The sequence below is a fragment of the Ambystoma mexicanum genome, chromosome 14, assembly GCF_040938575.1.
Source record: "Ambystoma mexicanum isolate Mex_15411 chromosome 14, UKY_AmexF1_1, whole genome shotgun sequence".
NCBI lineage: Eukaryota > Metazoa > Chordata > Amphibia > Caudata > Ambystomatidae > Ambystoma > Ambystoma mexicanum.
In genome coordinates, this window is record NC_090940.1 from 421,885,789 (window position 1) to 421,912,022 (window position 26,234).

At 46.2% G+C, this 26,234-nt stretch overlaps 1 protein-coding gene across 1 annotated transcript in view; it reads left to right on the plus strand.

Moving 5' to 3' along the window:
- The window catches only part of LOC138526850 (uncharacterized), a 210,510-nt gene that overhangs the window by 42,591 nt on the left and 141,685 nt on the right, over positions 1-26,234 (plus strand). Inside the window, exon 3 of the mRNA XM_069637594.1 lies at positions 11,647-12,660. Coding sequence (XP_069493695.1) covers positions 11,705-12,660 — 956 coding nt within the window. The 5' untranslated portion in view covers positions 11,647-11,704. The remainder of the gene's footprint in view (positions 1-11,646; positions 12,661-26,234) is intronic.

Consider the following 26,234-nt stretch of genomic DNA (forward strand, 5'->3'; position numbering starts at 1 on the left):
TGTCTTCAAGCACAAGCCAGGAAGGCCCAAGTGCATCATTCTAGCCCTGTATACCCATTGTAGTGATTTATAAGATGTCAATTTTCCCCAAGGGGGGGGGGGGGAGGCCACTGTCCATGAGACAATTGTTGAGGTGAGGCTGCTACTTAATAGTCCCTAGGGATGGTTTAATGCGGGAGGACCTTTATGGAGACCGACTCCATCCTTGGACAACGAGGACCATCTTTGGGTTAGCAAAGAGAATGAAACATCTACAGTCTCTAGCTCACCCTTCCATCCCCAACCTTCTTGTTGAAAGTAGAGCCATATACTACTTTTACAAGAAACGAACAACACAAAACTGACTGCTCCCTTTACAGGTACTAAGACGAGGTGGCCCTGAGGACGCATGGATATCAACCTGTTGAAAGGGACTTTGACAGCCCGCCCCTCAAGAACGGTGTACATTGTATAAAATCTGATGATGGACTAGTAAAGTCATCAACCCCAGTGCGTAGCTCAGCTGCAGCACCTGCGGGGAGAAGCAGCAGACACGGATAGCGTTTGGCACGGGAAATCCCAAATCTGTTTGCAGACCCGAGGAACAGAGGATGCCAGCGGTCAGCCGCCGAGTCCTCACCTGGTGCCACAGGAGGGGACCCATGCATTACATCAAGCGGAAGTCGGAAGGCCCTGCAGCTGGAGACGCTGCAGAAGCAGACTGGGAAAGCCGATGTAGCCGAGAAGACAAACCACCATCCTTGGAAGAGTGGTGATGTACCGAAGCCTGGAAGCAGATGCAGGGTGGTACAGGAGAACTGGAGGGGCTTCAGGGCAGCAGACGAGAGCACTGGCCACCAGGGAAGGGTGTGGGACCCTGTACACCGTAACGGTTGATAAGGAGTTCACTGGCCATGTAATAAAGGGTCTAGGACCCCAAAAGAAATAAACCAAAGCATAGGGGAAGTATTTCTCATTATAGTGGCAGAGATAAGTCCACTAGTTACAAGAGAAGGGTCTGAGGCCCCAGCGTGAGGGAGCAAAACGTTTGAACTCTTCTTCAGTGGTCAAGAGGAGATCACTAGAAAGCACAGAAGGGTCTGGGATGCAACACGATTTGGGACATTGAAAACAAGTCACAGAATATCAAGCTAGAAGCAGTAAGAAGGAACTGTATCAAATTATACCGAAAGAAAGGAGTCCTTCGCCTGGTACCAAAACAAGAGTTGAACTGTGCCAAAGCAGACCAAGAGAAGGGAGGCATTATCTTGGTGCGGAACGGAGTTGCAATGAAGTCAGGAGAAGGGGCCTTCTTGTAAATTTTGCCTATCCATACCAGGAGATGGGAGTCCTTACCCCCTGTTACTATTGGAAATTGTACAGAGCCACACCAGGAGACTGTCTGAAACCTACATTTCTTTTGAGGGAACATTTTGTTGAACTGCATCCAAGAAGCATGAGAAGGGAGCCATTCTCCTTGAAGGAATTTTTTTGTTACCTTTTTTAGTTGTAGTGTGAGGGATAGAAGTAGGTTTTGACACGGGACAGTGGAATATACTTCGACAGACATTCTGACACACTTGTAGTATTCATTTTGAGGCAGGGGAACACCTCTTTCGAAGTTACGGATGGTAAGAATCCTATTAATTTCAAAATAAGTCTTTAACCAAAATCATGCCACCTTTGTGCCTGCATCCTTCTTTGACACCCTCACACCATGAAAGTGGCATTTATCACCAGTGGCATCTATCTGGGGTGCTGATACATTTTTTGCTTGGTTTTTAAGGGAACCAGGCTTTGCGTAATTCTTGCTTCCTTCAAAAAGAAACTGCAACTATGCCTGCGATTTAGAAATGACTGTTTCCTGGACGGTAGCAAGGAGGTGTAAAGGTGAATGGGCGGGGGTCAGGGGGCTCGAGGTGTGGTAGTCCAGTGAATTCAGACTGGGACACCGCCTACAAGGATAGGCAAAGGGCTAGGCAGAGGTGCAGCAGGCCAGCATAAAATGCAGGCGACTACTTGCAGATTCTGCTTGCGTTCCTGGCCTCCAGATGGCAACATATAATGCAATTATAATAGTAGCGGAAAGCAAGCTTGGGGGGGGGGGGTGGAGGGGGAAGAAATCCAGTGGTATTGTTTTGCACTAGGTCTGTACATGTATAGACTGGATGGAACTGTTGATCACTACGTAGCGTGTATTAGTTATGTAAGAGAAAAGAATGTGGGAGACTTAGCAGAATGGATGTCGTAGCGGGCAGAGAACTGGGCAAACTCCTGTGTAAAATTATAGTTTGCAGACATCACACTTTCAGGGTAGCTGCTGTAAAGCAACAGGGCGATTAGGGAGCATGTCAAGTAGTTTGGAATCAGCTCCTGGGTTGAGCACCAGTTGCACAGATGTATTCAACCAGTAGGTCACGGAACTAGGTTTGCCATCAAAAACCTTTGGCTGTGTGATGTACGTTTTCCAGAACTGTTCACTCTTCAATATGATGCATCTTCCTCTACAAAATGAAGAGTAGTTGAGATGCATTAACCTCGTCTTTACTGCAACGCATGAAGACCTTGTAGTGTTTTACAGTAGCAATACTAAAATGATGCATTGTGTAACAAATCTTTAGGCATGGAATTGCAAGACCCCTTTTGAGAAAAGAAAATTAAGTGAACACATACTGGTCTTTGGATGATACTTTTAATAAGCTACCTATTCTGCAGTTTACTTCAGGTTTGCAATCACTAGAGAGAAGGTTTCTTGCCTACCACTCCCACATATCTCTTCCTCTCTCCCGAACTTGCAGTGAAGAGGGTGGAGCCCTGGGGGCAAGAAGGACTGCATGGTGAGCTGTGCTTTCATTGAACAGGGTCCTTTAAATAGCTAGCTGTGCTACACCTGTGTCAATTTAATTAGCAAACCTACAGAATTTCATAGCAAATTGCTATGCAACACTGCTTATGTTATGCTTCATGTCCTGGCCAGTGAACACTGCCTTTGGCCATGCCCACTATATATTTTTAAACACTACATTTCTTTCTGGTTCACTAGCCATGGCCCCTTTACATGTTGCCCCACTAGCTTTCTTCCCATTCAACTAGCTACGGCCAGTGCCCATGGTCTTCAGCCATGGCCACTCTACATAGTGCTCCGATAGGTTTCCTAAATCGGCCCACTAGCCATGGCCTTTAGCCGTGGCCACTCCTAGGTTTCTTTTGGCCACAGCTACTGTGGCCACGGCCGTGTCCACATATTGCACCATCCAGTTCGTTCAAGTTACCCACTACCCATATTCTTAGGCTACACCCACTACCCGCAACCTCACTGCATCGGTAAAATGACATTTTTTAATTGTGTTTTTTTTTTTTTTTTTTTTTTTTTTTTTTTTTTTTTTTTAAACCGTGTGGTGCACTATCATTCCCGATCCCGTTTTCTATTATAACCCGGTTACCCCCAGAATACCCTGGCTATGCGAAAACTATCGAGCTCTGAACTTGGCCCCCAGAATCCCTGCAACTCTCTTCATGCTGTCCTTCACCCTCCCCACTGCTAACCTGATGCCATTCCTCCTCCAAATATCATTTTCGTCCACTTTTGTTTTTCGTCTAACCCAGTCCTTGCTCGCATCAAACAAGTAAGCTTTTTTCATTTCTGAAAAGCCTCGCTGATGCCTTGTGGCACACATACATAAGGGGGCACCTTCTTCTCTGTCAAATATTTTAACTACTGGACATAATAACCACAGGCCCCTGCCGGAAATGAATGCTTTGTGGCAAAGTTGTTTCGTACTTGGTCCAATTCTTTTTTTTTTTTTTTTTTTTTTTTTTTTTTTCCTCCTCCCTGCTGTGCAGAAGTTAGGCCAAAACACTATCACACCCTTGAGGCTGGTCCTGCTTTCATTGATGCCTTTCTTGAGTTGGTGGCAGAGTTGCACTTTCAGCACCACCATCTCATGATTGTTGGCGACTTCAACCTTAAAGCAAATTATCCTACCAACATTAAAATTCAGTGTGTCCTCGCAGCCATGAATTAACTAGCTTTGGTTTAGCTAGTTAGTGGTCCCACACACAATCTAGGTAATAATTTGGACGTCATTGTTACCCCCCACTTCTGAGACATTAGTGTTTCCTATACTTCCGGTCACCTGGTTGGACTATGTCATTCCTTTTTCCTGGGAACTTCCATCTGCTAAGCCTCCATTTCGCACTCCGTCTCATTGGCGGTCAGTGTCTAGAAATGAGATTATTGGGCAAATTAGAGCCTAACTTGTTGACTCTCCCCCTGTGAATATCAAAGTTTTGTCCTCTACTTGTGCTTCTGTGACCCATCTACTTGACCCTCCTATATATTCTAAACCACAAGCTTGGTTATCCGAAACCGTGGTATTCTGACTAACTACGTGCTCACCGTCTAGTGCGCAGGCAGCCTGAGCGTAAATAGTACCTTAGATATAATTTGGCCAATGGTGTTGCAGCAAGCCTCCTCGGTATATGATAAAGCCATTTTTGCTGCCAAACAGATGTATTTTTCATCTCACATTGCAGCGTCATCACTCTAACAACCTTTTTAAGGTTGTCCGCTCTTTATCCTCTACTCTCACTGAATCCCTTGCCACTTCAAAGGGGCTCTGTGAGACTCTATCGCACTTTTTTGTGGAGAACATTGAAAATATTGGTACTGGCGTTCAGGGTTTTTAGTCGACCGGTACACTGGCTACTGTCCCAATTTCCTCTTCCACTATGCCATGGTCAGAATTTCCCATCTTTACGGCTGAAGATATTGTGGATGCCCTGTCTAAGCTTAAATTGACATCTCCTAGGGACCCCATTCTGTTGGGCATCCTTAAAGATATTCTCCTCCATTCGTTTTTTTTTTTAAAAAACATTTTTTTATTTGTTTTTATTGATGGGCTTGATTCCTGTTTCTCTAAGCATGCCACAGTGATCCCTCTCTTGAAGAAACCTTCTTGCGACTTGTCTAGTCCCTCTAATTTCCGGCCTATCTCTCTTCTGCCATTTCTGTTGAAGCTTTTGGAATCTTTGGTCTGTCCAATCCTTAGCACTTTTCTTGAAGAATCTTTATTCTTCCACCCGTTGGAGTCTGGCTTTTGCCCAGGACGCGGGACAGAGGGTCTACTGGTCTCTGGTGGACAATCTTGCACAGATGCATGATATGGGCACCATAGGGACATTGGTTCTACTTGACCTCTCTGCCGCATTTGACACCATCTATCCTGCTGGATCGGCTTGTCGGGACCGGCATCACCGGGACTGTCCTTGCCTGGTTTTTCTTTGATTGCTATCAAACCCTATCTCTCTCTCCTTTCTGTTCCCAGCGTATGGCCCTCACTTTTTGGGTTCCCCACAAGGGTCCGTCGTACATCTACTTTCAACCTAGGATCAAGCTCCTCCTCTCCCACGGCTTTCTGTTATTCGTACATGGACAATGACCTTACTGGTCCTGAGACATCGGCCAGGTTTAGGGTCTGCCTCAGGCTGTGGGGGAGTTGATGTGTAACAATGGCTGAAGTTAAACAGTGAGAAAGCGGAGGTGCTGGTGGTGGGTCCTTCTCTCCGGACTTGGCATGCTTCCTTAGGTGGTATCCCTGTCCCCACACTTGTTTTGAAAGACCTGGAAATAAAAATATCTGCCTACCTCTCGATGGATCCACAATTTAGTGCTCTATGCCAACTAGGTTATTTCCACCTTTTCAAATTTTCAGAGGGTCCTTCCTTTTATTCCAGTTAAGCTTTCTGCCCTGACTGTGTTGGCCTTTGTTATATCCTCAGTCGATTATTGCAATTCGCTATTTCTGGCACAACAGGCCTATTTTGTGGCGCCTTAAGTTCTCCAGAAGTTCGCAGCGCGATTAGCCACCTTTATGCCTTGCTGTGCCCACATCCTGCAAGTACATGGCCCTTCACTTGCTGCCTATTACCCAGCATATTCAAATTAAAACCGCTTGCACTGTAACGTTTTTATGGTCCAGGGACTAAATACTTTGAGGAATTATGTCATCCTTATGTGCTGGGTCAAGTACGCTGCTCCTCGGATGCATGTCCATTTGTAGTCCCTAGGTTCAAGCTTTGTGGAATTGGATGCCCAGCCTTTTCCGTTGCCTCCTACTTTTGGAATTCCTTGCATCATGCTCTTCGCAGTTTGTCTAATCGTCTCGCTTTGAAAGCCCATGGGTTTCGTCTCCGTCCTGATCCCATTTTGTGGTGAACACTGCACTATATAAATTAACCTGTTTCTTTTGCTTTCTTAATGTACATTTTTTAACAAGTCTTTCCTAAAAATGTGTCTGGGGCAGGGGGGAGAGTTTTAGGGGGTAGGAGGGGTGACAAACTGTCTTTTTGTGCAAAAGCCGTCATATAAGTGAAGTTATTAGCAATTTGATTTTCGTGTTTCCTATGGAACTTGGTACTCAACTATTGTATATTTATTTGTATAGCGGGCCAAACCCTCGGGTATCTGGGCGTATCTTTTAGTTATAGTTATGCTTGTACAGGATGTAGTTGACAGAGAAACAACAAGATAATATTTACAACATTGGCATATTACATGAGCGGTAGATAATGCAAGACATTATGTACAAACAGAGGTGGACGTGACAAGTGGAACCATGGTATTCAGTTCCTTTCACGGGCATTGACCCATTTTCTTTGGGACTTATCCTAAATTGGGCAAGAGGGGGTTCAGTTCTTATGTCGGTAGGTATAGAGTTTCAAAGTTTGGAGGCTAATACAGGGACGCTCGTACCTCCAGATAACAGGCTGTTATACCTTGGGACTTTGAGGCAGTGTAATTGGGCTGTTCTGGTGGGTCTGGACAACTGTCTTTTTGTAAATCTGCAGGCCAAGGGTGCTGAGTGTGATGGGCACTTATGAGTGAGGGTAAGTGATTTCAAAGAGATTCTGTTACTGATGATTCTCCTAGTTTCAGAGATGTTGTGGAACGGTGTATGTTAAAGGCTGCTCAGATAGGATTGTTTTGGAAGACCTGAAGTTTGTTTAGATTTCTTTTGCTAGTTCCACAGTAGTGTGTTGCAATAATCCAGTTTGGATAGGATCAATGCTCTGGGTAAGGTGGAGTAACTTATGATGGAAAGTATTGGTCGGCAGCCGTTTATTAGCTTACAAGTGTAAGCTGTGGCAGCGGCAACTGTGTTCACCTGTTTTGTCAGTGTTAAGGACTAATAAACGCCTGAGGTTGTGACGACTTTGGAGACCAGGATGTTAATGCTGTCAATACAGAAGGAATTGAAGGAGGTGTCGGGTTTGTTTAGGTTGGCTTGTGAGCCGGTTATAAAAAATTCCGTCTTCTCATCATTGAGGCAGAGGCCGCGAGTGGCCATCCATGCCTGAATGATGAGGTAGATTTTATTTAGTAATTTAGAGTCCGTGTCATGATGGCCCGATATCTGGATGAGGACATGGGTGTCACCTACACTGATACAGGCGACACCCACACTGATACAGGCGACACCCAAGAGCTCCAGGTTGTCAAAGTGGCTTGGTGAATATGTTGTATGGTGTTTGTGACACACAGGAGCCTTGCGGCACACCGCATGTCTCCGGCGCAGGGACAGCAGAGGATATGGGCGAGAACACTCGCGCCATTCTGTTTTCTAAGGATTGAATCCACTCTCTAGCATCTTCAGAAAAGTATGCTGAAGAGGAGAGGTGGTTGCAGGATTTTGTGACTGACAAAATCAAATGGGGCTGATGGGTCTAGGAGGAGTGATATTATTTGCTCGTCAATTTGTGTTTTTAAATCTAGAAGTGCTGTTTCAGTGTTGTCTGGGCCGGAATCCAGATTGCCGAAGGACTAGGAGGTTGTTTGCTTCCAGATGGGTCTGAAATTTGGAGATGGGGCATCCTATCGAGTATTTGCACTATGAACGGCACTGTGGTGATGGGTATATAGTTTGTGGGGACATTTGGATCAAGGTTGTGTGTTTTTAAAGAGCGGGAGAACCCAGGTGTATTTCAGGTTGGAAGGGACGGTTTTAGATTCAAAAGATGAGTTGATGAAGGTTGTGATGGCCGGAGCATGATCTTTGGTTGTTTATTTGACAGCCGCAGGTCATATCGCCTTGGCATCGGGAAGGTTTTAGGCTTGTGATGATGGTTTCCACTTTGGTGATGGATAGTGCAGAGAATTTGAAAAGGCTGCAAGGAGTCTCTGCTAGGCTTTGGGATTTCGGGAGTCTAACATCTGTGTTAATGCTGAGTTTTTTTCAATTCGATTTTAGTTTGTAGCTGCAAGGTTTTGTTGAGTAAAGCTGTTTGAATCATGGTGCACCAATCCTTATCTTTAGCACAGGGCTCGGATGGATGGGCGATTTTGTCGAAGGATTTTGAAGTTCTTTGGAGCCGGATTTAGCATTGGAAATTCTATTATTGTATATATCACTTTTTGTTTAGAGGATGGCTAGCTTGTATGCTTTAGCTGCCCTTAGCAAGGCAACTCTAGTAGGGGTAGAGGGTTCGTTTTTCCAGGCTGGTTTGGCCTTCCTTTTCATTGCTGCGAAGGTTTGAGGTGAACCAATTGTTGAGGTGAGCTTGAGGTTTGGCGTTCCGAAGTTTCAAGGGGGCAATGGTATCTATGGCTTGGAGGTGCGTGCAGTTGTAGAGCTCCACAAAGGTGGATGGGTCAGTATTGGTGTTGAGTAATTTGAGGGGTCGTAGTAGTAGTAGGTTTTCAGTCGTGATGCTTTTTTGTTTGTTAACCCAGGAGGAGCAATAAGGCTGGTACAGAGGGGGATTGAACAAGAATGCAAGGTGAACGTGATCGCATGGTGTCAGTCCATGCACATGGTGTATTGGCAAGGATATTTGTTACGCAGTTATGGTCGGCTATCCAGTCGAGAATTCGGCCTTTGTGATGGGTAGGATTGTTAATGTAGTGAGAAAAGCCTAGTTCCGTTATTGCGTTAGTTACAATGGTGGGCTGGCTTTAGGGTCAAAGAAGCCAAGGTTCAGGTCACCAAGGAGTAAGATTTGCGAGCAAGGTTTTGTGTCTGTGGCAAGGAGTTGTTGCAAATCTTCCTGGAATTTAGATATGGGACCAGGTGGTCTGTAGATAAGGCGGATCTTAAGGGTGCATGAGGCTGATGGAGAGGTGGGTGGGGGAAGGAGGGAGTTTCGCAGAAAGGAGCCGATGGGGGAATTTTCGCAAGAAAGCCGATTGGGCGGCGAGGGGGGGGGGTTTCGCAGAACGGAGCCGATGGGCAAAGTTTCGCAGAAAGGAGCCGATGAGGGTTGGGGGGGGGGGTGGGTTGGCTTCGGTTCTCAAGTCTGTTTTGCTGATGATAGCAACACCACCCCCTTTGGAAGATTCTGTCGTACCTCGTGATGCTATCTGTCAGGGATGGCTAGTGCCAGGGAAGGACCTGCCGCTGCATGCAGCCAGGTTTCCGTAATGGCAAGGAAGTAGAGTTGATTGAGGGAGATGAGGTCTGCCACTTCTAATGCATGGGCTGTTGGTGACCTGGCGTTGATGAGGGCGCCTTTGATGGGCATATTGGTGTTAGTAAGACTGCTGCCAGCAGTGCCTTTCAATGTGCGGGAAGAGTCCATACTAGTATTCTTGTGGACCTTCCTAGTATTGGAGGTTGTGGACTTGATTGAGGTTTTAGTAATGGGTGTGGAGATGTGAGCTTGGGTGAATATGGATCTTGGTCTCAGATTTCTGGTTGCCAATTTATCTAGATTCAATGTTATATTGGTTAAGGTTTTTGGCTCGAGTTGAGGTTTAGTAGCAGTGGTTTCAGTCTTGATCAGAGTCTGAGATTTCTGGTGGCTACAGTGCAAGGTTGATTTTTTGGCATAGGTTTGGAGGCAAAAAGTTGTATCCATAAAGCTGGAAAGATGGTTTCATAGCAATCTTTTGGTATAGATGCACGGTGGGGTCGATCAGTTAGTGGAGGGAAAAACTGCGTAGGTGCTATGGCCTCATGGCAAGGGAGGGCAGTGGACATGGAGAGACATGCAATTCTTGATAGAGGTGGCAAGGTCTGAATGTAGGTCTGAAGTAGTAGGGCTTATGGTGTTTTCCATCCTACATAGGCTTGTGGAAGCAGGAATATTATGATGCATAAGGTGAGGTCGTGAAATGTATAGTGCACTGTTATATTTACCACTCTTTATCACAAGAACAGTAGTAGATCAAGAATCTGATTTGACGGGAAGCAGTGAGCTTCTTACAATGGGGTGAGGTAAGCGGCATTCTGGCCAGGTTTTGGACGGGGGGGGGTGTAAATTGAAGTCACCAGGTAAGATACATGGGTTGACACGTGTAAAGGACAACCAACAGAAATATTTAAGTGCAGGTTAGGCGGTACGCCCATCTGCGTTAGGAATGTGACAATGATGGATGAAGTACTAGAGTGGAAGCAGCAGAAAGTGAGAGGCAGTGTAAAGGAACATGTTAGCTAGAGGGTAAATTAAGCCGGTAACTGAGGCCAGGAGGTAGGCTTTTCATTGGGTTTCAACGGAGTGGACATGAGTGGAGTGAGAGGAAGTACAGGGAGGGCGAGGTGGCACAAGGTTAGTGAAGGAGGAAGAGCGGAGATTACGAGAAGGTTGTATAGGTACAGTTGTGCCTTTCAGCTGATAGATTTATGAACCAGTAGAAGAATTTTAAATCTGGCTCCGTTTTTATCAGCCGTTCAGCCTGATGACGGTACGAGGAAGTAGGCATGAAAGAGTCCTGGTAGCAAAGTCAATGATCTTGTCGCAAGGACAGAAATCCTAGTTGGTGAGACTAAGAAGGGTGGTGGCACAATAGCCCAGTTTAGAAAATAGAGTGGTTAAGAGATGCTTGGCGGTTTTGATGGGAACGAGGTGCCTGATTTTCCTAAGATTTAGGAGGTTGAGGCGAGCAGCTGTTGCAGCTTTGAAGATGAAAGTAGAGCAGGTATGAGAAGGGTCCTAGATGACACCAAGGTTTCTAGCTGTAGAAGAGTAGAGTAGAGTAGAGTAGAGTAGAGGAGAGGAGAGTGTCTGGTGGGAACTGAATAGGCAGGGGAAGAGCTGAGAGGGCGTATGTGGCAGGGAAGAAGAGTGCCTATATTCCTACAATAGGGCCATACACCAATTGGATTATACATTTCATGGAATGCTGGGGCATTGCTCTGCGTTCACTTTTATATTCCAGATTCACTCTACCCATTTAGCCCTTTTTCATATTAGTGGATAGAAATTCAAAATATTGCTTTGTGGAGGTTGTTAATTTAGTGTTTATAAAGCAAGATTTGTTTATTTTCTTATTGGCTACAAATGTTTCACCACTAGAGACCCTGTACACTGGTAGACTTATTCAAAGGATGTGAATTTAATGAAGATACTCATGATGGTGGAACTAGTTTTACAATGGAGTATTAAGGAGCAGAGTGTGCTATGATCAACTGCGTCCAAATAAAAACGAATCTTATTTAATTATTGAAAAATAAATGATGGGCATTGAAAGTGCATGTTAACCCTAAGTGAATCCTGTCAGTCTTTGTAAAACACCTCCCCGAATGGGTCTTGGTAGTGTTGCAACTTCTGTAGCTTCTCTAAAACGGACAGTATCACAAATGCAAAGTCTTTCTTTTAAAGCAATCTGTTTGGTTTAACCACCATTCTTCCTTTTTTTTTTTTTTTTCTTTTTTTTTTCTTCTTCTTTAGTTGGCAGATGCTTTACCAGAATCTTCCTCTTCCAAGCACGCAAACGTGAACACAAGAAATGACCCACAACCCCCAGGGTGGCAAGCTCCTAATCCTTGGGGCAATACACCAGCTGCACCCCCATCATCTGGGACACCAGCAACAGCACCTTCTGCTCCAGCTTCCAATGTGCCATTTGGACCAACGCCAACTGGTCCTTTTCCAGCTGCTCCATATCCCTCTGGACCTGCCGGACAGCATCCCTCTGGTCCCGGTGGACAGTACCCACCTGGACCTGCGGGACAGCATCCCTCTGGGCCCGCTGGACAGTACCAGCCTGGACCTGCAGGACAGCATCCCTCCGGGCCCGGTGGACAGTACCCGCCTGGACCTGCCGGACAGCATCCCTCCGGGCCCAGTGGACAGTACCCGCCTGGACCTGCCGGACAGCATCCCTCTGGACCTGGTGGACAGTACCCGCCTGGACCTGCCGGACAGCATCCCTCTGGACCCGGTGGACAGTATCCCCCTGGGCCTGCTGGATCACAGCCCTCTGCACCCGGTGGGCAGTACCCCTCTGCACCCGGTGGGCAGCAACCCTCTGGCCCTTATCCTTCAGCACCTGCAAGTGCTCCAGGAGCCTATCCAACCCCTCCAGCTCCCTCTGGTGGTAGTTTATATCCCACTCCGTCTGGGCCACCTTCTGCCCCTTCTGGGCCATATCCCACACCAAATGTTTCTTTCCCTGCTGCCCCTTCAGCTCCTGGGCCATGGGGAGCCATGCCGTCTGGGCCCTATGGGTCATCAATGGGAGGGCAATATCCAACACCAAACTTGCCATATCCTAACACGGGGCCGTACTCTCAACCAAGTGGGTTTGGACCCACAGTTCCATGGGGATCTGTTCCACCGGGAACATGGGGTCCTCCAGCACCAGGTCCCTTTTCTGCTCCTCCGGGATCCTATCCAAACCCAGGGCAGTATCCTGCTACTAATCCTTTCCCTTCAGGCGCTCCATCAGGCCAAAGTCACAATGTAAGTATGATACAGTAGGTGTTTTGTTATACTACCGCTTTGTTTTGCCGCATGATATGTAGTCTTTGGTGTGTATTTCTCTACTCCACAGTGCAATACTTAGTTGGTGGTTTACCTGGGAATGTACCTGGATTACTTGCCCATACCAACTAAGGCTAGGATGACCAGAATTCTAGCTCCTGTGTCTCAAAAGATTAGACTATGTTAAAATCATGTGTCCCTGGTGTGCATTTCCCATGGCGGTTATGTTTAACCAACCAGTATGCCTCTTTGGTCTAGTGGATTGCCCTTGGAAGAAGCCATGCAATGTCCATCTCAACTTTAAGTACATTTAAAATGTATTGGCATCAGGGTATCTTAGCCAATTGAAATGGCTTGGACTGCAAGCCATGAAAACCGATGTAAGCCTTCACTCTACTATCTGAGCAGCTAAGTGCACCATCTGCCACCATGATTTACCTGCCTCTTCTACTTCCCTGTCACCTGCTTGGCCCTGCGCTGCCTTCTTCATTCAGATGCCCTTCCTCCAGCTTTTCTTCGCCCCTCCTAGCCACGACTCGCAATAAAATAAGTATTCAGTCTCATTCAGTGGAGTTCCCTGCTCCGACTTGGTGGTCTTTTGAATGGGTTCCTTTCACGTAACCAATTTTCCTGCGCGCTGAACGAGCAGCATTCAGAGCTTGCACTCTCTGTGTACCAATAGCTTTATGGTAATGGCTGAAAAGAATAAAAGGAAATGCTGAATGCGAGTTTTGTGCACATTTGGCATAGTAGATAACTTTGAATCCCATAATGCTGAACAAGGGGGCAGGGGTGTCCCCCGCTCTCCTAGTTCGGCATTATGGGCTTCAGGGCGACCTTCTGAAAAGCGGGTGACAAATGAACGCATTTGACATTTTCGAAATGCAAAGGTGTCTGCCTCACTGTGTTAAAACTCATTCTTTTCAGCTGTGTACAGCCAGCTTTATAGCCCCCTTAACAATGCTCCTGTGGCACTTCTGTGGTGCATGAGTATGAAAAACCTTAGTCATCCACCATGCCCAATTGTAGGGCCAACGTTCCCTTTTGGGATCATGGTTCACACTGACAAAGTTCTGCTTTCAGTAAGTCGTCTATGCTTGAATGACCTGGCAAGTATATGATATGTTTTTAGGGGGTGGGTTGTACGGGTGAGGTTGCAGGTGGAGTTGTAGAGGGACAAAGAGACCAGGTGGAGGAAGCAAGGCAGAGTGGGGTGTGAGATTGGCAGAATTTGAAAAGGTGGTTTGGATTCTTGAATCTCGGAATTCAGAAGGAAAGAAGCTGCCATTGGAATTGCCAGTTTCAGTCTTGGATGGAAAACTGGTATGCAGTGGTGACTGTAAAGAGACTGCAGTCCCGGGAATGTTCTCTGGGATGTTGGTGTTCGATCCATACAATGAGATCTTCAACCAGCCACTCTTAATGTCCTGAATCATACAAGACCTGCAGTCATTCACACTGAAGTGATTCACCCACAGGAATTGACCTTGACGGCCACCTGAAGATGTTTTGATAGATTGAAAAGTACGATTCATGGCTGTGATTGTTGAACCGGTCGCTATAATGAATATGGAAAATGATGCTTATTGTGAAAGATTTGGAAAAAAAACACATAAAAATTACTTTGAAAAATCAGCAAAAATGTGTAAAGTAGATTTTTGCAACCGGGTGCTACCCAAGGTGTAAAAAGGTGTCTCATTGACTGGCACGTCTTCCTGCTGTTCTATATTGAACTGCCTTTTAAGGTACCCTGACAAATGGCTCCCACGTACTGTTGGACTGGGATTGTAGCCTTCCCTCTAATGACACCAAAAATTAGGCTAATTAAATATAGTTCTATGTTTTCTTCTAACATGGAAACTAGGCAAATCTATTAAGATGGATTTCCAAAATCGGTCCTGAGGGGAGAATTTTGTGAGGCCTCCCTATTATCGTGAACAGGGAAGATATTGAGGTTAGTCAAGTTAAGGTGGCAGAACTGCAAGGCTTAGTTTCAGAAGGGTGTGATCTAGGGGTACAAATCTAGGCAGTTATTAGGAACTTAAAATACACACTAAGCAAGTAAAACATCTAGTCAAATATTGTCACACTAACACTATAACAGATTTGAGGCTTGTGAATCTACTTGGAATCACATGCTGTGCATAGGCTGACATCTAGTGGTAGTTACAGAGTATTGCATTCTTGTTTTCGAGTTCCAAAAAAGGGAGGTCGACTGGGCCTGCTTGTAATACTATCCCTGTGTGACGTTGTACACATGATCCGTCACATGTTGAGGTCCCTCAGATTTTTTTCCGCCATTGTGGTCGGTCGCATATGAGGCTTGTAGCCTAGCTACAGAGGTGGCAGTTTTATAAATACTTTTAATATTGTTTATATTTCGACAGTCTCATTGACGATTGATCCGCCAACGTCCTGAGACTATCATCTGAAGCTTTGACGAATGCCTCCTTCCGGCCGGCTGAGGCCTTCACCAGGCTTCGGCCTTGCAATAGGGATAGTTTGGGTGGTCTCTACATTTACATATAGAATGCATCTTTCTGCTTCTCTACTGATTAGTCTAGCTGCCGCTAAATTCATACAATACTATGGATCAGATGCTCTTTAAATATTGTCCTTCCTGCAATAGAAAATGTCTCAGGAAAGCTACAGTGTAACGGGTGTCTTCCACGCGATCACACTGAACGGGATTGCCATTCCTGTAAGCATTTTAAGCCAAACGATTAAGGGCCGCCGCAGTGAGCGGCCTACGCCATGCAGGCCGAATCCCTCATAACCCCCCCCCCCCCCCCCCACTGACTCTGTTGGGTCGGATGAGGAAGATCTCAGCAGCTATGGCTTCGTTTTGGAAGGCAAAGACTGGTTTCGAGACGTCGGTAGACTCCTACATGTCTGTCCCCAGCCCTACTCAGCAAGCCAAAAGCTCTATCGGCAAGTCCACTGGTGACAAAGGCACACATGTGCACTTACAAAAAACATACAACCACAAGCTAACCTTTGATAGGATCGTCGAAAGGGGCTTTAAAGGCCACTGAAGTTTGTTCTAAAGAGATCGAACCCTCGCGTTCGAAGCCTGCTGGTTTGCATTTGTTGCATGGCTATAAATGTACAGAAAAATCAATTCTGTCAGAAACCCTCATCGACTGCCAATTTGGACACATCGAAACATATTTCTAAACGAAAAACATGCTGAATCGCCACCGCTGCAGTGATCTCTAGTGGGGATTGCTCCAGAGTAATTTGACTGACGTCCCGAGCCAACCAAGTCCCAACTACTCAACTTCATTAAAGAGCGTAGGCAGGTCACTAACATTTTAAAGAACACCTTAGACTCCGCTGAAACAGCCGGCAGAGTCCTGGCACAAGGAACCCTATTTAAAAAGATGCACTCTGAGAAACCTGTGAGTATCCTCACTCCTACTCCCCCTGGATCCTCTTCTAGGGTGGCCAGGGAAAGGCCATCGTTTTTGGATCACGACCCTGGGGGTGAAGAAGTGAGGATCACCTGGGTAGAGGGTTCTTGGTAATTGGGGCACCCACAGACGAGACTTGGTATCCCCCTTTCCCTGTTGAAGACCAACCTAACCGTCCCCCAGCCTTTATAGGCTATTGTCAAACATCTCCCCTCATTTGCCCATATATTTCCTTTGAAAGTACTGAGACGAGGAAGAGGCGACTAGGAGTAGTGAACACCAGTAACTCCTTTCACCACTTTAGTACTGGGACGAAGGAGATGCCTGTAGAGTACTTTGAAGGTCAGGGGTGTCCCTCTATGGTCGGGCAAGTCTAATTAGCAGCTCTCACCTGCAACCTGTCAACAGGTTGCAGGTGTATGAGAGGAGACCAAGAGAGCAACGGGGAGGCCTGCATGGGAAGACTAGCAGGGGAGCCTCCTTAGGAGGAGGCAGCCATGATGGCTCCTGCAGCGACGCCGGCAGACGTTCCGGGGACCTGTGGCGCCTGAGGAGAAATTGGGCCATTGGAAGTCCTCCGGTCTGGGAGCCTCTGTGGTTCAGGAACCACAGCTGCAGCTGCGAGCGAGGAAGAAAGCAAACCACTGACCGCGTCCACAGAAGCAGAGTGGAGCTGCTGGTGATCGGAGGCATTGAGTGCGAGCGGGGCTTGCCATCAAAGGCAAGCCAGCAGGTGGAGCAGGAGTCCAGTTAAGCTAGCGGACCGGACTGCCAGAGACTAGTGAGTGAAACGGAGCATCAATCGAGATCAGGGCGATCTGAGGGAGCTGGATGTAAAACGAATGAATGCAGAGTGATCTGAAAAACATGCACAGAGTGGGAACAAACCCAAAGTTACGGGTGGCTGAAAATTTAGCGGCAAAATAGATACTAATGGAGAAAGCATGAAAATTGAATACCAAACTGAATGAAAGACTTTGAGAGCAAAGCTACAAATTAATGAAAGTTAAATGGGGAAAGCGCCCATGTCAATGCAACAGATGAAATACGAACGCAAGGGTGAATGAGTATTACAGAAAGGTGGGGAATAACATAAGACCACTGCAAAGCGTGAATAGTGTGGCAAGGTCCAAGACTGGCAGCATAAGCTGTGTGAAACATGGTAGCAAAGTCAAAAGGCTAATCAGGGGAAGCCAGGAAAGTGTGAAGCTGCGCCTAGAGCCAAGAGGCCAATTGGATGACGCTAAGTGAATGTGAATCTGTAAACAGGACACATACAGACTAACCTGTGTGGGCGTAAGAGCCTAAGGTTCCTGGTTGCATGACCTGTGATGGGTGGACCGTGTGGTCTGACAACTGTGCCTAGACCAGGTAACCTTTCTTTGTGAAAGACAGACATTGTGAGTGAACTAATGCAATCCAGAAGGAGTGTCAAGTTGACCTGGAGTTGTGTTAAACCATGAAAGACTGAGACCAGTATGTTGCTACTTTGAAGTCTTTGGGAAGGGAACCCTAAAACATGATACATTGCAGTGCTGTCTTGAACGGAGCCCCAAGACCCTTTTCTTTAACTATTTTGGTTTAAGGTTGGGGGGAAGGGAACCCCGAGGATTATGTGGAACTGTTTCCTTGAACTTGGGCAAGGGAACATCAAGGATTTGTGGAACATTCTTGAACTTTGGGAAGGGGAGCTGAAGAGGAAGCTGGGAGCTGGAAGAGGTTCAGCACTTTAATCACCATTTCTTTTATTATTGACATCCCTACTTAACACTGATAGGTTTTGACACAGACTTTTAAGTTGAACTTTCTGATACAGACTTTCCTTAGTTTCGTTCAGGTAGGTAAATCCCATTTTAGCAAAAGGCAAGTTAGGCCTTCAACCATCCTGACATTTGATTTAATAAACCATCTTATTTTGAACTTTAAGTCTGTCTGGGTCGTGCTTCATGAAGCCTTCCAAACTCTTGGCTGTGTAATTCTGGGCTTGAATCAGAAACTCTGGCCCCTTTTGATAAAGAAGCCTGTTGAGTAATAGTACTTTTTGGCAAAGCTGTCGAAGATTTAGAGACGGCGGAGAAGGTACCCTACACACAAGACCCAAAGTCAAATTTCTAACAAGCCATTTGTCCAATGCAGTGTTTTTAACTCCCACCTTTTGCTCAAGATCCTCACATTCAGGTTCTCATCTGGGTCCTCTACATGGTACATGGCCCACGGTACACAATCTACCTACCAAACCTCTCAACACTGTGGTTTCAGACGATGCAATGGTAGAGTTGGGAGTGCAGCCTCCAGAGGCTCCCCTGGCCCAGCTAGCAAATGACTTTTCCATCAAGTTTCCCTCCATGTATTTTCAGTAGGTCGAATTTCTTCATTCGCCCATTCGTGGGAGGAGATAACTTCAGACCAGTGGGTGCGGTCTGTCATCGCAGATTGATAGTCCATTGAATTTTTACTAAGACCCAGTTACCATCCACCAAACACACAAGGATGTTGCAAGAACATTGGCTCATCCTGCAAGCGGAAGTGGAGATAGTACTTCAGAAAGGAGTCGTAGAACTTGTCCACTTTCTCGAGGTAAGCAAGGGTATGTATTCAGTGTACTTCCTTGTACCCAAAAAGGACTTCACCATGTGGCCTTTATTAGATCTGCATCCTGCAAACCAGTATGTCAAGCCAAACAAATTCAGGATGATTACCCTGCAGGAGGTAATTTCTCTTCTCAAAAAGGGGTCTGCATGGCGACATTGGACATGATGCATACTTTCATACTTGAATGTTGCTGCGCACAGAAAGTTCCTAAAATTCCAAGTGGAAAACACTTATCAGTTCAAAGTAGTGCCATTCGGCACAGCCTCAACGCCAGGAGTGTTTTCCAAAGTTCTAGCAGTGGTGGCAGCGGCCCACCTTCGCAGAACATCCATTCCAGGGTATCCTTATCTAGACAGCTGGCTTATTACAAGAGACACCTCAAGCATGTCTCAATAACTCACCAGAAACCATCAGCCTATTGTTTCTGCTAGGGTTCTCCGAGAAAAAAAATCTTGTGCCCAGTCAAGTCAATTTCTGGAAGCTTTAATTGAGACAGAAGACAGTCTCGAATCCCCTCCCCCACGCCCCCTGAGAGGTTCCAAAACATGCTATCCCACAATTAATAGCCTGTCAGATAACCGTACAAAAGGCCATGCGCCTGCACGTAATGATGGCTTCCTGCTTCACGCTCGCGCATGTGTCCAATGCAAGAGTGGTTTGCAAGACAATGGTCTTGGGTAAGCGGTCAGTGGAACGATCTAGTGGTTCTCTCGCAGTCTCTAGTTCTGTCTCGTGGTGGTCAAGGGAAAACCTCAAAGGGAAATCATTCACTACACCAGCAATGGAGTCCACTCTTACCACAGACACTTGCCTATCAGGGTGGGGAGCACATTATCTCCATCATACAGTGAATGGCATGTGGGCTCGGACACTAACACACGAACCTGTTAGAGCTTCTGGTAGTGCGCTCTGAAAGCCTTTCAAGTCCAGTTACAAGGGAAAACCGTTCTAGACTTATCAGACAGCACTACAGCCACGTTTTATATAAACCAACAGGGCGGGGACACTCTCCAGGCCTGTCCAGACTAGAACACCAGGTATAGATCTGGGCGCTAAAACGCATATTCCTCCTGTCCCAGCATGTTCGAGGGGAACACAATCTTCTAGCGGATGTTTTCCGGAGAAATGTACAACTTCCCATAGAGCACATATGGCAGTTGCACGCCAACATTTTACACAGTCTTCACAGAAATGGGCATCGACATGTATTTGCAGAACTGGAGTGCATGCAATGCCCAGACTTTGCCTCCAGGTATCCCCAGAAAATATCCAAGGTGAACGCCCTGTGGATGAATTGGTCAGGGAGATTTGCCTGTGCTCCGCCCCCCCCTCCTACCCCCCCAGCCCCCTGACTCCTTCCTCAACAGGATAGTCCACAAGATGCACCCGCAGCAAGTGATCATGAAGTAAGACACAGATTCAATTTTCTAAATAAAATGCGTTTGTTTTTTAAGTGTCAGGATGGAGTAGGGCCTTACTTCCTGTATGGTAAGATGGGATTTCCCTAGATAAAGAAACCAAGGATAGTCTGTGTTGATAAGCTCCACACAAGTGTTCTGTGTTCAAATCCTATACTTGCCCTCACAACTGAAGATCAACAATGTGTAGGGATGGCAACAAGTGTTCCAAATAAAGTTTGGAGCTTCTTCCAGCTCTTGGCTTACTTTCCCGCTTCCCCAAGTAAAAAACAGTTCCAAAAGGCCTTGGGGTTCCCTTCCCCAACAGGACAACACAATTTACAAAGTCTTGTGGTTGTCTACCCCACAAAGGCAGCTCTTTCAGCTTCAAAACTTAGAAACAGTTCAAATCTCTTGGCTTTCAAAAACCATTTTAGTTCAACTTTGTAATTATCAAGGCTTTTCAACAGTTCATTCAGATTGCTCTCTTTCTCATTAACTTCAGCAATCCTGTTATAAAATGCAGCCTCTTATCTTTGCTTTCCTTGGCTCGTTCCAAGCACGGATCTCTCGGTCTCGGCACAGTTGTCAAGACTACATGTCCTCCCATTACAGGTCATGCAACCGATAACCCTTGGCACTTGATGCTTATGTATTCTTTAGGCTTGCTTGCAAATGCAGGTTCTCCACCCCCCCCCCTTTTTTTTTTTTTTCCATACAACTCGTTCTCTGGTGTTTACCCTTTTTCAAACACCTTGCTTTCACGTTATTCATTAGTGCTCATCACTTGCTTTTCACTTCTTTCCTTCAGTTCAGTAGTAATTTTGCAGCTTGTTCTGTTATTCAAGAACCCTCACTTTGGGATCCAAAACCTGTCATAGGATACATTTTGTTCAGCATGTGCCTGCTGTGCTCGGCAGCCTTCAGTGTCCCACAGCTCTCCATGGTTACTGCAGGTAGCTCGACTCACCCCCAACCCCCCCCCACGGCCTGCTTGGGGCCCCGCGTCTCCTTCATCCTCCTGCTGCACACAGCGTCCTCCCCACTGGCCCCTCTCCAGCCTGCTCCGCATCTCTCTGCCCCGTCCTTCTCAATCTGCTGACAGTCTCTCCTTTTATGTGCCTGTGGCCTACTAAATGGTTGCAGGAGCAAGTCCTTGCCTTCAATTGCCTGACCACAATTGCCTTTTAACGGGACAGGCCTGACTATTGCACAGGTACTCTTCTACGGTCCTCTTCATCGTCTCAATACCAAAGTGGTGTGAATGAATGGGAGTATGCTAGTCTCCTCCTCCCAGTCTTAAAGGAACATGGTTGTGGTATATTATTTAACAGAGGGAATGACTGACACCCTACAAAGGCAGGTGGAGGAGGGTTTATTCTGACAGGAAAGGGGATACCATGTCTCACCCAAAGACATCCTCTCCCCAAGGTCCCTCCATCCAGGTGATCCTCCCTTGCATATCCATTCCCAGCGTCGGGATCCAAGAGCGATGGCCTTTTCCTGGCCACCTCAGAGGAGGATCCAAGGGGAGTAGCAGTGAGGCTGTTCTCGGGTTCCTTACAGGGCCCAGCAAACATGGTTCTCACACCTAATGAGAATGTCTTTCTCCTTCAGTCAAGCTTCCATGACCATTCAACGTGCTGTCCCAAGATCAGGGATCCGCACTGCATCCATGTCCTCACACTGAATTCAGCAGCTTGGCTCTTGTTTTCATGGTTTGGACACTTGAATCTTCCTCCAAGATGTATTTATTTATTACATTTGTTTTACGCCCAGACCCTGAGGTATCACTGCGTAGTTACAGACACAAATACAATCTTGGTGTCGATCATGACAATAGGACACAAGATACAGGTTTACCTTTCTCCAATAAATGCAATTATATACAGTGAAGATGCGGAGTTGGTCTTAAATACAATGTAATTGGGATCAACTTAGAACTGGTTGAAAAGCCAAGTTTTGAGTAATTTTTTGAATAGTGGGAACGACTTTTCGTTCTTAATATTGATGGGTAATGCATTCCAGTGCCTAGGAGCGAGTACTTTGAAGCTACTGCCTCCTGCTTTTTCTCTTTTGTAACGTGGGATTTCGAAGGTTTTCGTCATTATTCGATCTGAGGTGTCTTGAATGGGATTTCTTAACTGTGTTGAGCAGGTATTTGTTGGCGATGCGTTTGTGGGAGATGCCAAGGGTCTTAAAGAGTATTCTGGCTTTGATGGGAAGCCAGTGATTTTGTCTCCTGATATTGGAGATATGGTTGGACTTTTTTATGCCTAATGAAGCATGGAGGGCTTTATTCTGCATGAGTTGGAGTTTGGATAGGTTGGTGTTGGAGGTGCCCAAGAGGATGTTACAATAGTCAAGCTTTGATAATATGAGCGCTCTTGCTAGTGTGATGCAATTTTCTGGTGTCAGGAATTTGCGACTAAGAGAAATCAATTTGGCTGTGTAGGAGGTAGAGGATGCTAGGATATTTACTTGCTTGGACGTGGTGAGTGTCGCGTCAAGGTAAACTCCTAGTGGCTTTACTTGTTTGAGTACTGGGATTGTAGTGCCATCAATGATGAACGATAACAGGCTGAAGGGAGGCGTTTTGGCAGATGATCCTAATATGAGTAGCTCTGTTTTGTCATCATTGAGACATAGGCTGTTGTTGGCCCTCCAGTTTTGGATTAGTGAGTAGATTTTGTTAATGAGCAGGGAGTCTTTCTCCTGGTTGTCTGTTAGTGGATAAGGATCTGAGTGTCTAGATGACACCCACATAGCATCCAATGCTGCAAAGCTTCGTGTAGGCATTATACAAAGTGGGGGAGAGGCAGGAGCCTTGAGGGACGCCTATCGGGACTGGTATGGGATCTGCTGATTCTTTCCCGATGGCAACCCTTGAGGTCCTGTCTGCGAGGAATGATTTAATCCACTCTGTGACATTGTTAGATAGGTTGAAGTTATTTAGGGTGGCAGTTTGTCGTGGTCGACCAGATCAAACGCTGCCAAGAGGTCAAGGAGCATTAGCAGGCAGAGTCTGCCTGATTCTCTCATGGCATCCATTTGGATCTTCAGGTAGAATAGGGCTGTTTCGGTACTATGATTGGGGCGGAACCCTGGCTGTCGGTCCCCTAGTAATTGATGGTGTTCTAGATGGTTTTGAATTTGGGAGTATGCTATTTTGTCGCTTCTCAGTAGAAAGGGGACTGTGGTTATGGGGCGGTAATTGATAGGGATTGAGGGGTCCAAGGTCTGTTTCTTGAGGAGGGGTGTTACCCAAGCTTTTTTTTAATGCTAGCGGGAACTGTTTGAGCTGAAGGATGCGTTAACAAATTCAGTAATGACTGGTGATAGGGTATGGGCGCACAGTTTGATTAGATGGGACGGGAATTGGTGGTCTTTGCAGTTAGAGGCTTTTAAGTTTCATTATGGTGTCTAATACTTCTTTATTCGTGACTGGGGTGAATTGGAAAGGGGAGCAGGTGGAAGTGGTGGGTGAGTTGGTGGCTATGTTAGGAAGCATCTTTTTCCACCAGGAGGGTTTTTTTGCTGTCTATTTTTCTTTTGTAGTAGTATGAATTTAGAGGCTAATGCATCTGGTCTTGTATTGTGGTGCACCAAGTTTTACTGGAGTTATAGGGTGCTGTCTCATGACATTGGTTCTCCATTTCTCTGAGGATGGCGAACAGTGCTTTACTGTCCGAGTTGGCATTGGTTATACGCGTGTTAAGGGCATTGGCTTTATGCAAGATAATGGCTGATTTGTATTTTTTGTTGGCTATTTTGAATGCCTGTGCTGATTCACTAGTGTTAGTTTTCCTGTGCAGGTGCTAGTGATCTTTTAGTGCGTCTGAGGGAGACTAGTTCTTCGAACCAGAAGCAGGAACGTTTGTCAGGTTTCCGGGTTTTGGTAATGATGGGGGCGAGCGAGTCAATGGTACGGACGAGAATTTGTTAAGTCTGCCAAGTATTCAGGATCATTCGTATTAAGGGTGACATTGGTTAGGGCCAACTGCAGGATGGGTGAGAGGTTTTCTGCTGTGAGTTTTTTAAATATTTCTGGATTCAAAAGTGTCCGGTGCCTTGGGGTTGGTGGGGTCTTTGCTTTTATATTCCAGGGTGAAGGTGATGCTAAAGTGGTCTGACCATTCTACAGGGAGGATGGAATCTATGGTGAGTTGAGTTGAGGGATATGATCCAGTCCAGCGTTCTGCCTTTGGAATGAGTGGGTTCATTAATCAGCGGGGTAAAGTTCATATCTGGCATGGCTGTATGAAAGGCGTCCGCGTCAAGGGGGTCGCTGTAGCCTAGGTTGATATCCCCTAGGATGATGAATTTAGTTTTGGGCTTGATAAAGGGCGTCGGCAGTAAGGGTATCTAGGTTGGGGTGGCTGATTTTGCTGGGTGATCTATATACTACTAGAACATTGGTAGTGGTTTTAGGGTTGGGGGAATATTTGACTTAGAGTTCATAGCCCTGTACATTTTCTAGTGGGCAGGCTCTGAATTGCAGTAGGGTTCTGGCTATTAGGGCGACTCCGCCTCCTTGGATATTGTTCCTGTCTGTTCTAAGGATACTGTATCCTGGGGGATGGCGATGGCTAGTATGGGGCCTGTGGCCGGGTGTAGCCAGGTTTCGGTAACTACTAGTATGTTGAGTTGGTGATCGACAATGAGGTCGTGGATTTCTATGGCATGTGCGCTGAGAGCGAGCATTGATGAGTGCACCTCTGAGTGTGGGGGTGGGCTCAAGGGGTGGTGTGGTTGCTAGGCTGAGACATTTTATTGGTTTGTATGAGTGGTTTACTTTGTTTTATGGGGGAGTCTTTGAGTGATCTGTTAATAGGTGCGATTGCTATTTTGGCGCCAGTGTTTTTGGTTACTGTGGGTCTAGGCGCTTGTAAGTTGGAACTGGTTCTTGATCGAAGTCTGAGCCCCGTGGAGGGTATAGTTTTATAGTTGGGTTTGTTGTTAGGGGAGGGTAGTGTTGAGTTCCGGGTGGGGGCATTTGGATTAGTGGCAATGGTGTTGGCGGTATTATTGTGTGCTTATGGCAGGGAATGGGGGGAGGGATGGGAGAAATGGGGTGGGTCAGGGAATTGGGTGGTGGCGCTGGCAACCTAGTCTTGCGAGGCCTTCATTGAACAGGGTAAAGTGCCCTCCTGAGCAAGGCACAGAATATGGCATAATGCAAAACGGGAACATTATGATAGTTAGGAGTGTTAGCATTATTGGACTTTGTTGTTTTGTATAGTACTAATGGTTAGCGGAGCAGCAACAGTATAGCTCAGCTTTCGTCACTTGGCTAGCATGAGTTAAAGTGTTAGCTCGCTCAGTTAAGCTTATTAGATGTGTAGACGGCAACAAGTGTCTGGAAATCTAATTTCGTATTTTAGTGGGGCACAGTAGCTGTGAATTTTGAAGGTTAAGGCAGAATCGAAGATGAGAGTTGCAGTTATAATGGGCGTTTTCAGGCATAGGCAAGAAGGATATATGAGAAGGCTACGATAGCAGTCCAATTCGAAAATGGGCGAGATCAAATCATGGGTAGCAATCCTTCTCTGTGCAATTGGGATATGCGGTAAGAATCTTTAACTGGGCGACATGTGTTAGCAACAAACATTGACACATTGCAGCATTTTACACAATTCTAGGTACAACATGCAGATGAGACATGAATTAAGCTGGAGGCAACAGGTAGGTATGTAGGGGTAGTGTGCAGTCAGTTTGGAACCAATTTAGCAAAGACTTACTTTGAGAGACACAATGCAACAGTTGTAAGTGGGCGGGGCCAGTCGGCTGTGGCAACATTGGGCCATTCACAGTATGCAGTAAGTGATAAGGGCACATTCGATATTGGGCAGGTCACAGTGACAGGCAATTGAGTACTATGGCGCTGTATACTGCAGCCTTTAAAGAGACAATCGAATAATGCTACAGTGTTTTCCTGTGCTTCTGAGGGAGCGGACGTATTGGATGCACAATGTGATTGCAGGTAAGATCAATACATGATGTGGGGGAAATTGGCTATTGTGGATAGATGGGGCCAGCTGGGATGCAAGCATGTCGCTTCAACATGGAAATAAAAGTAACATTTTTCATAGCCGATCTGATAATTATAGGCAGCCAGTCTAAGATGACGAACGGTGCAAGTTCTTCGTAT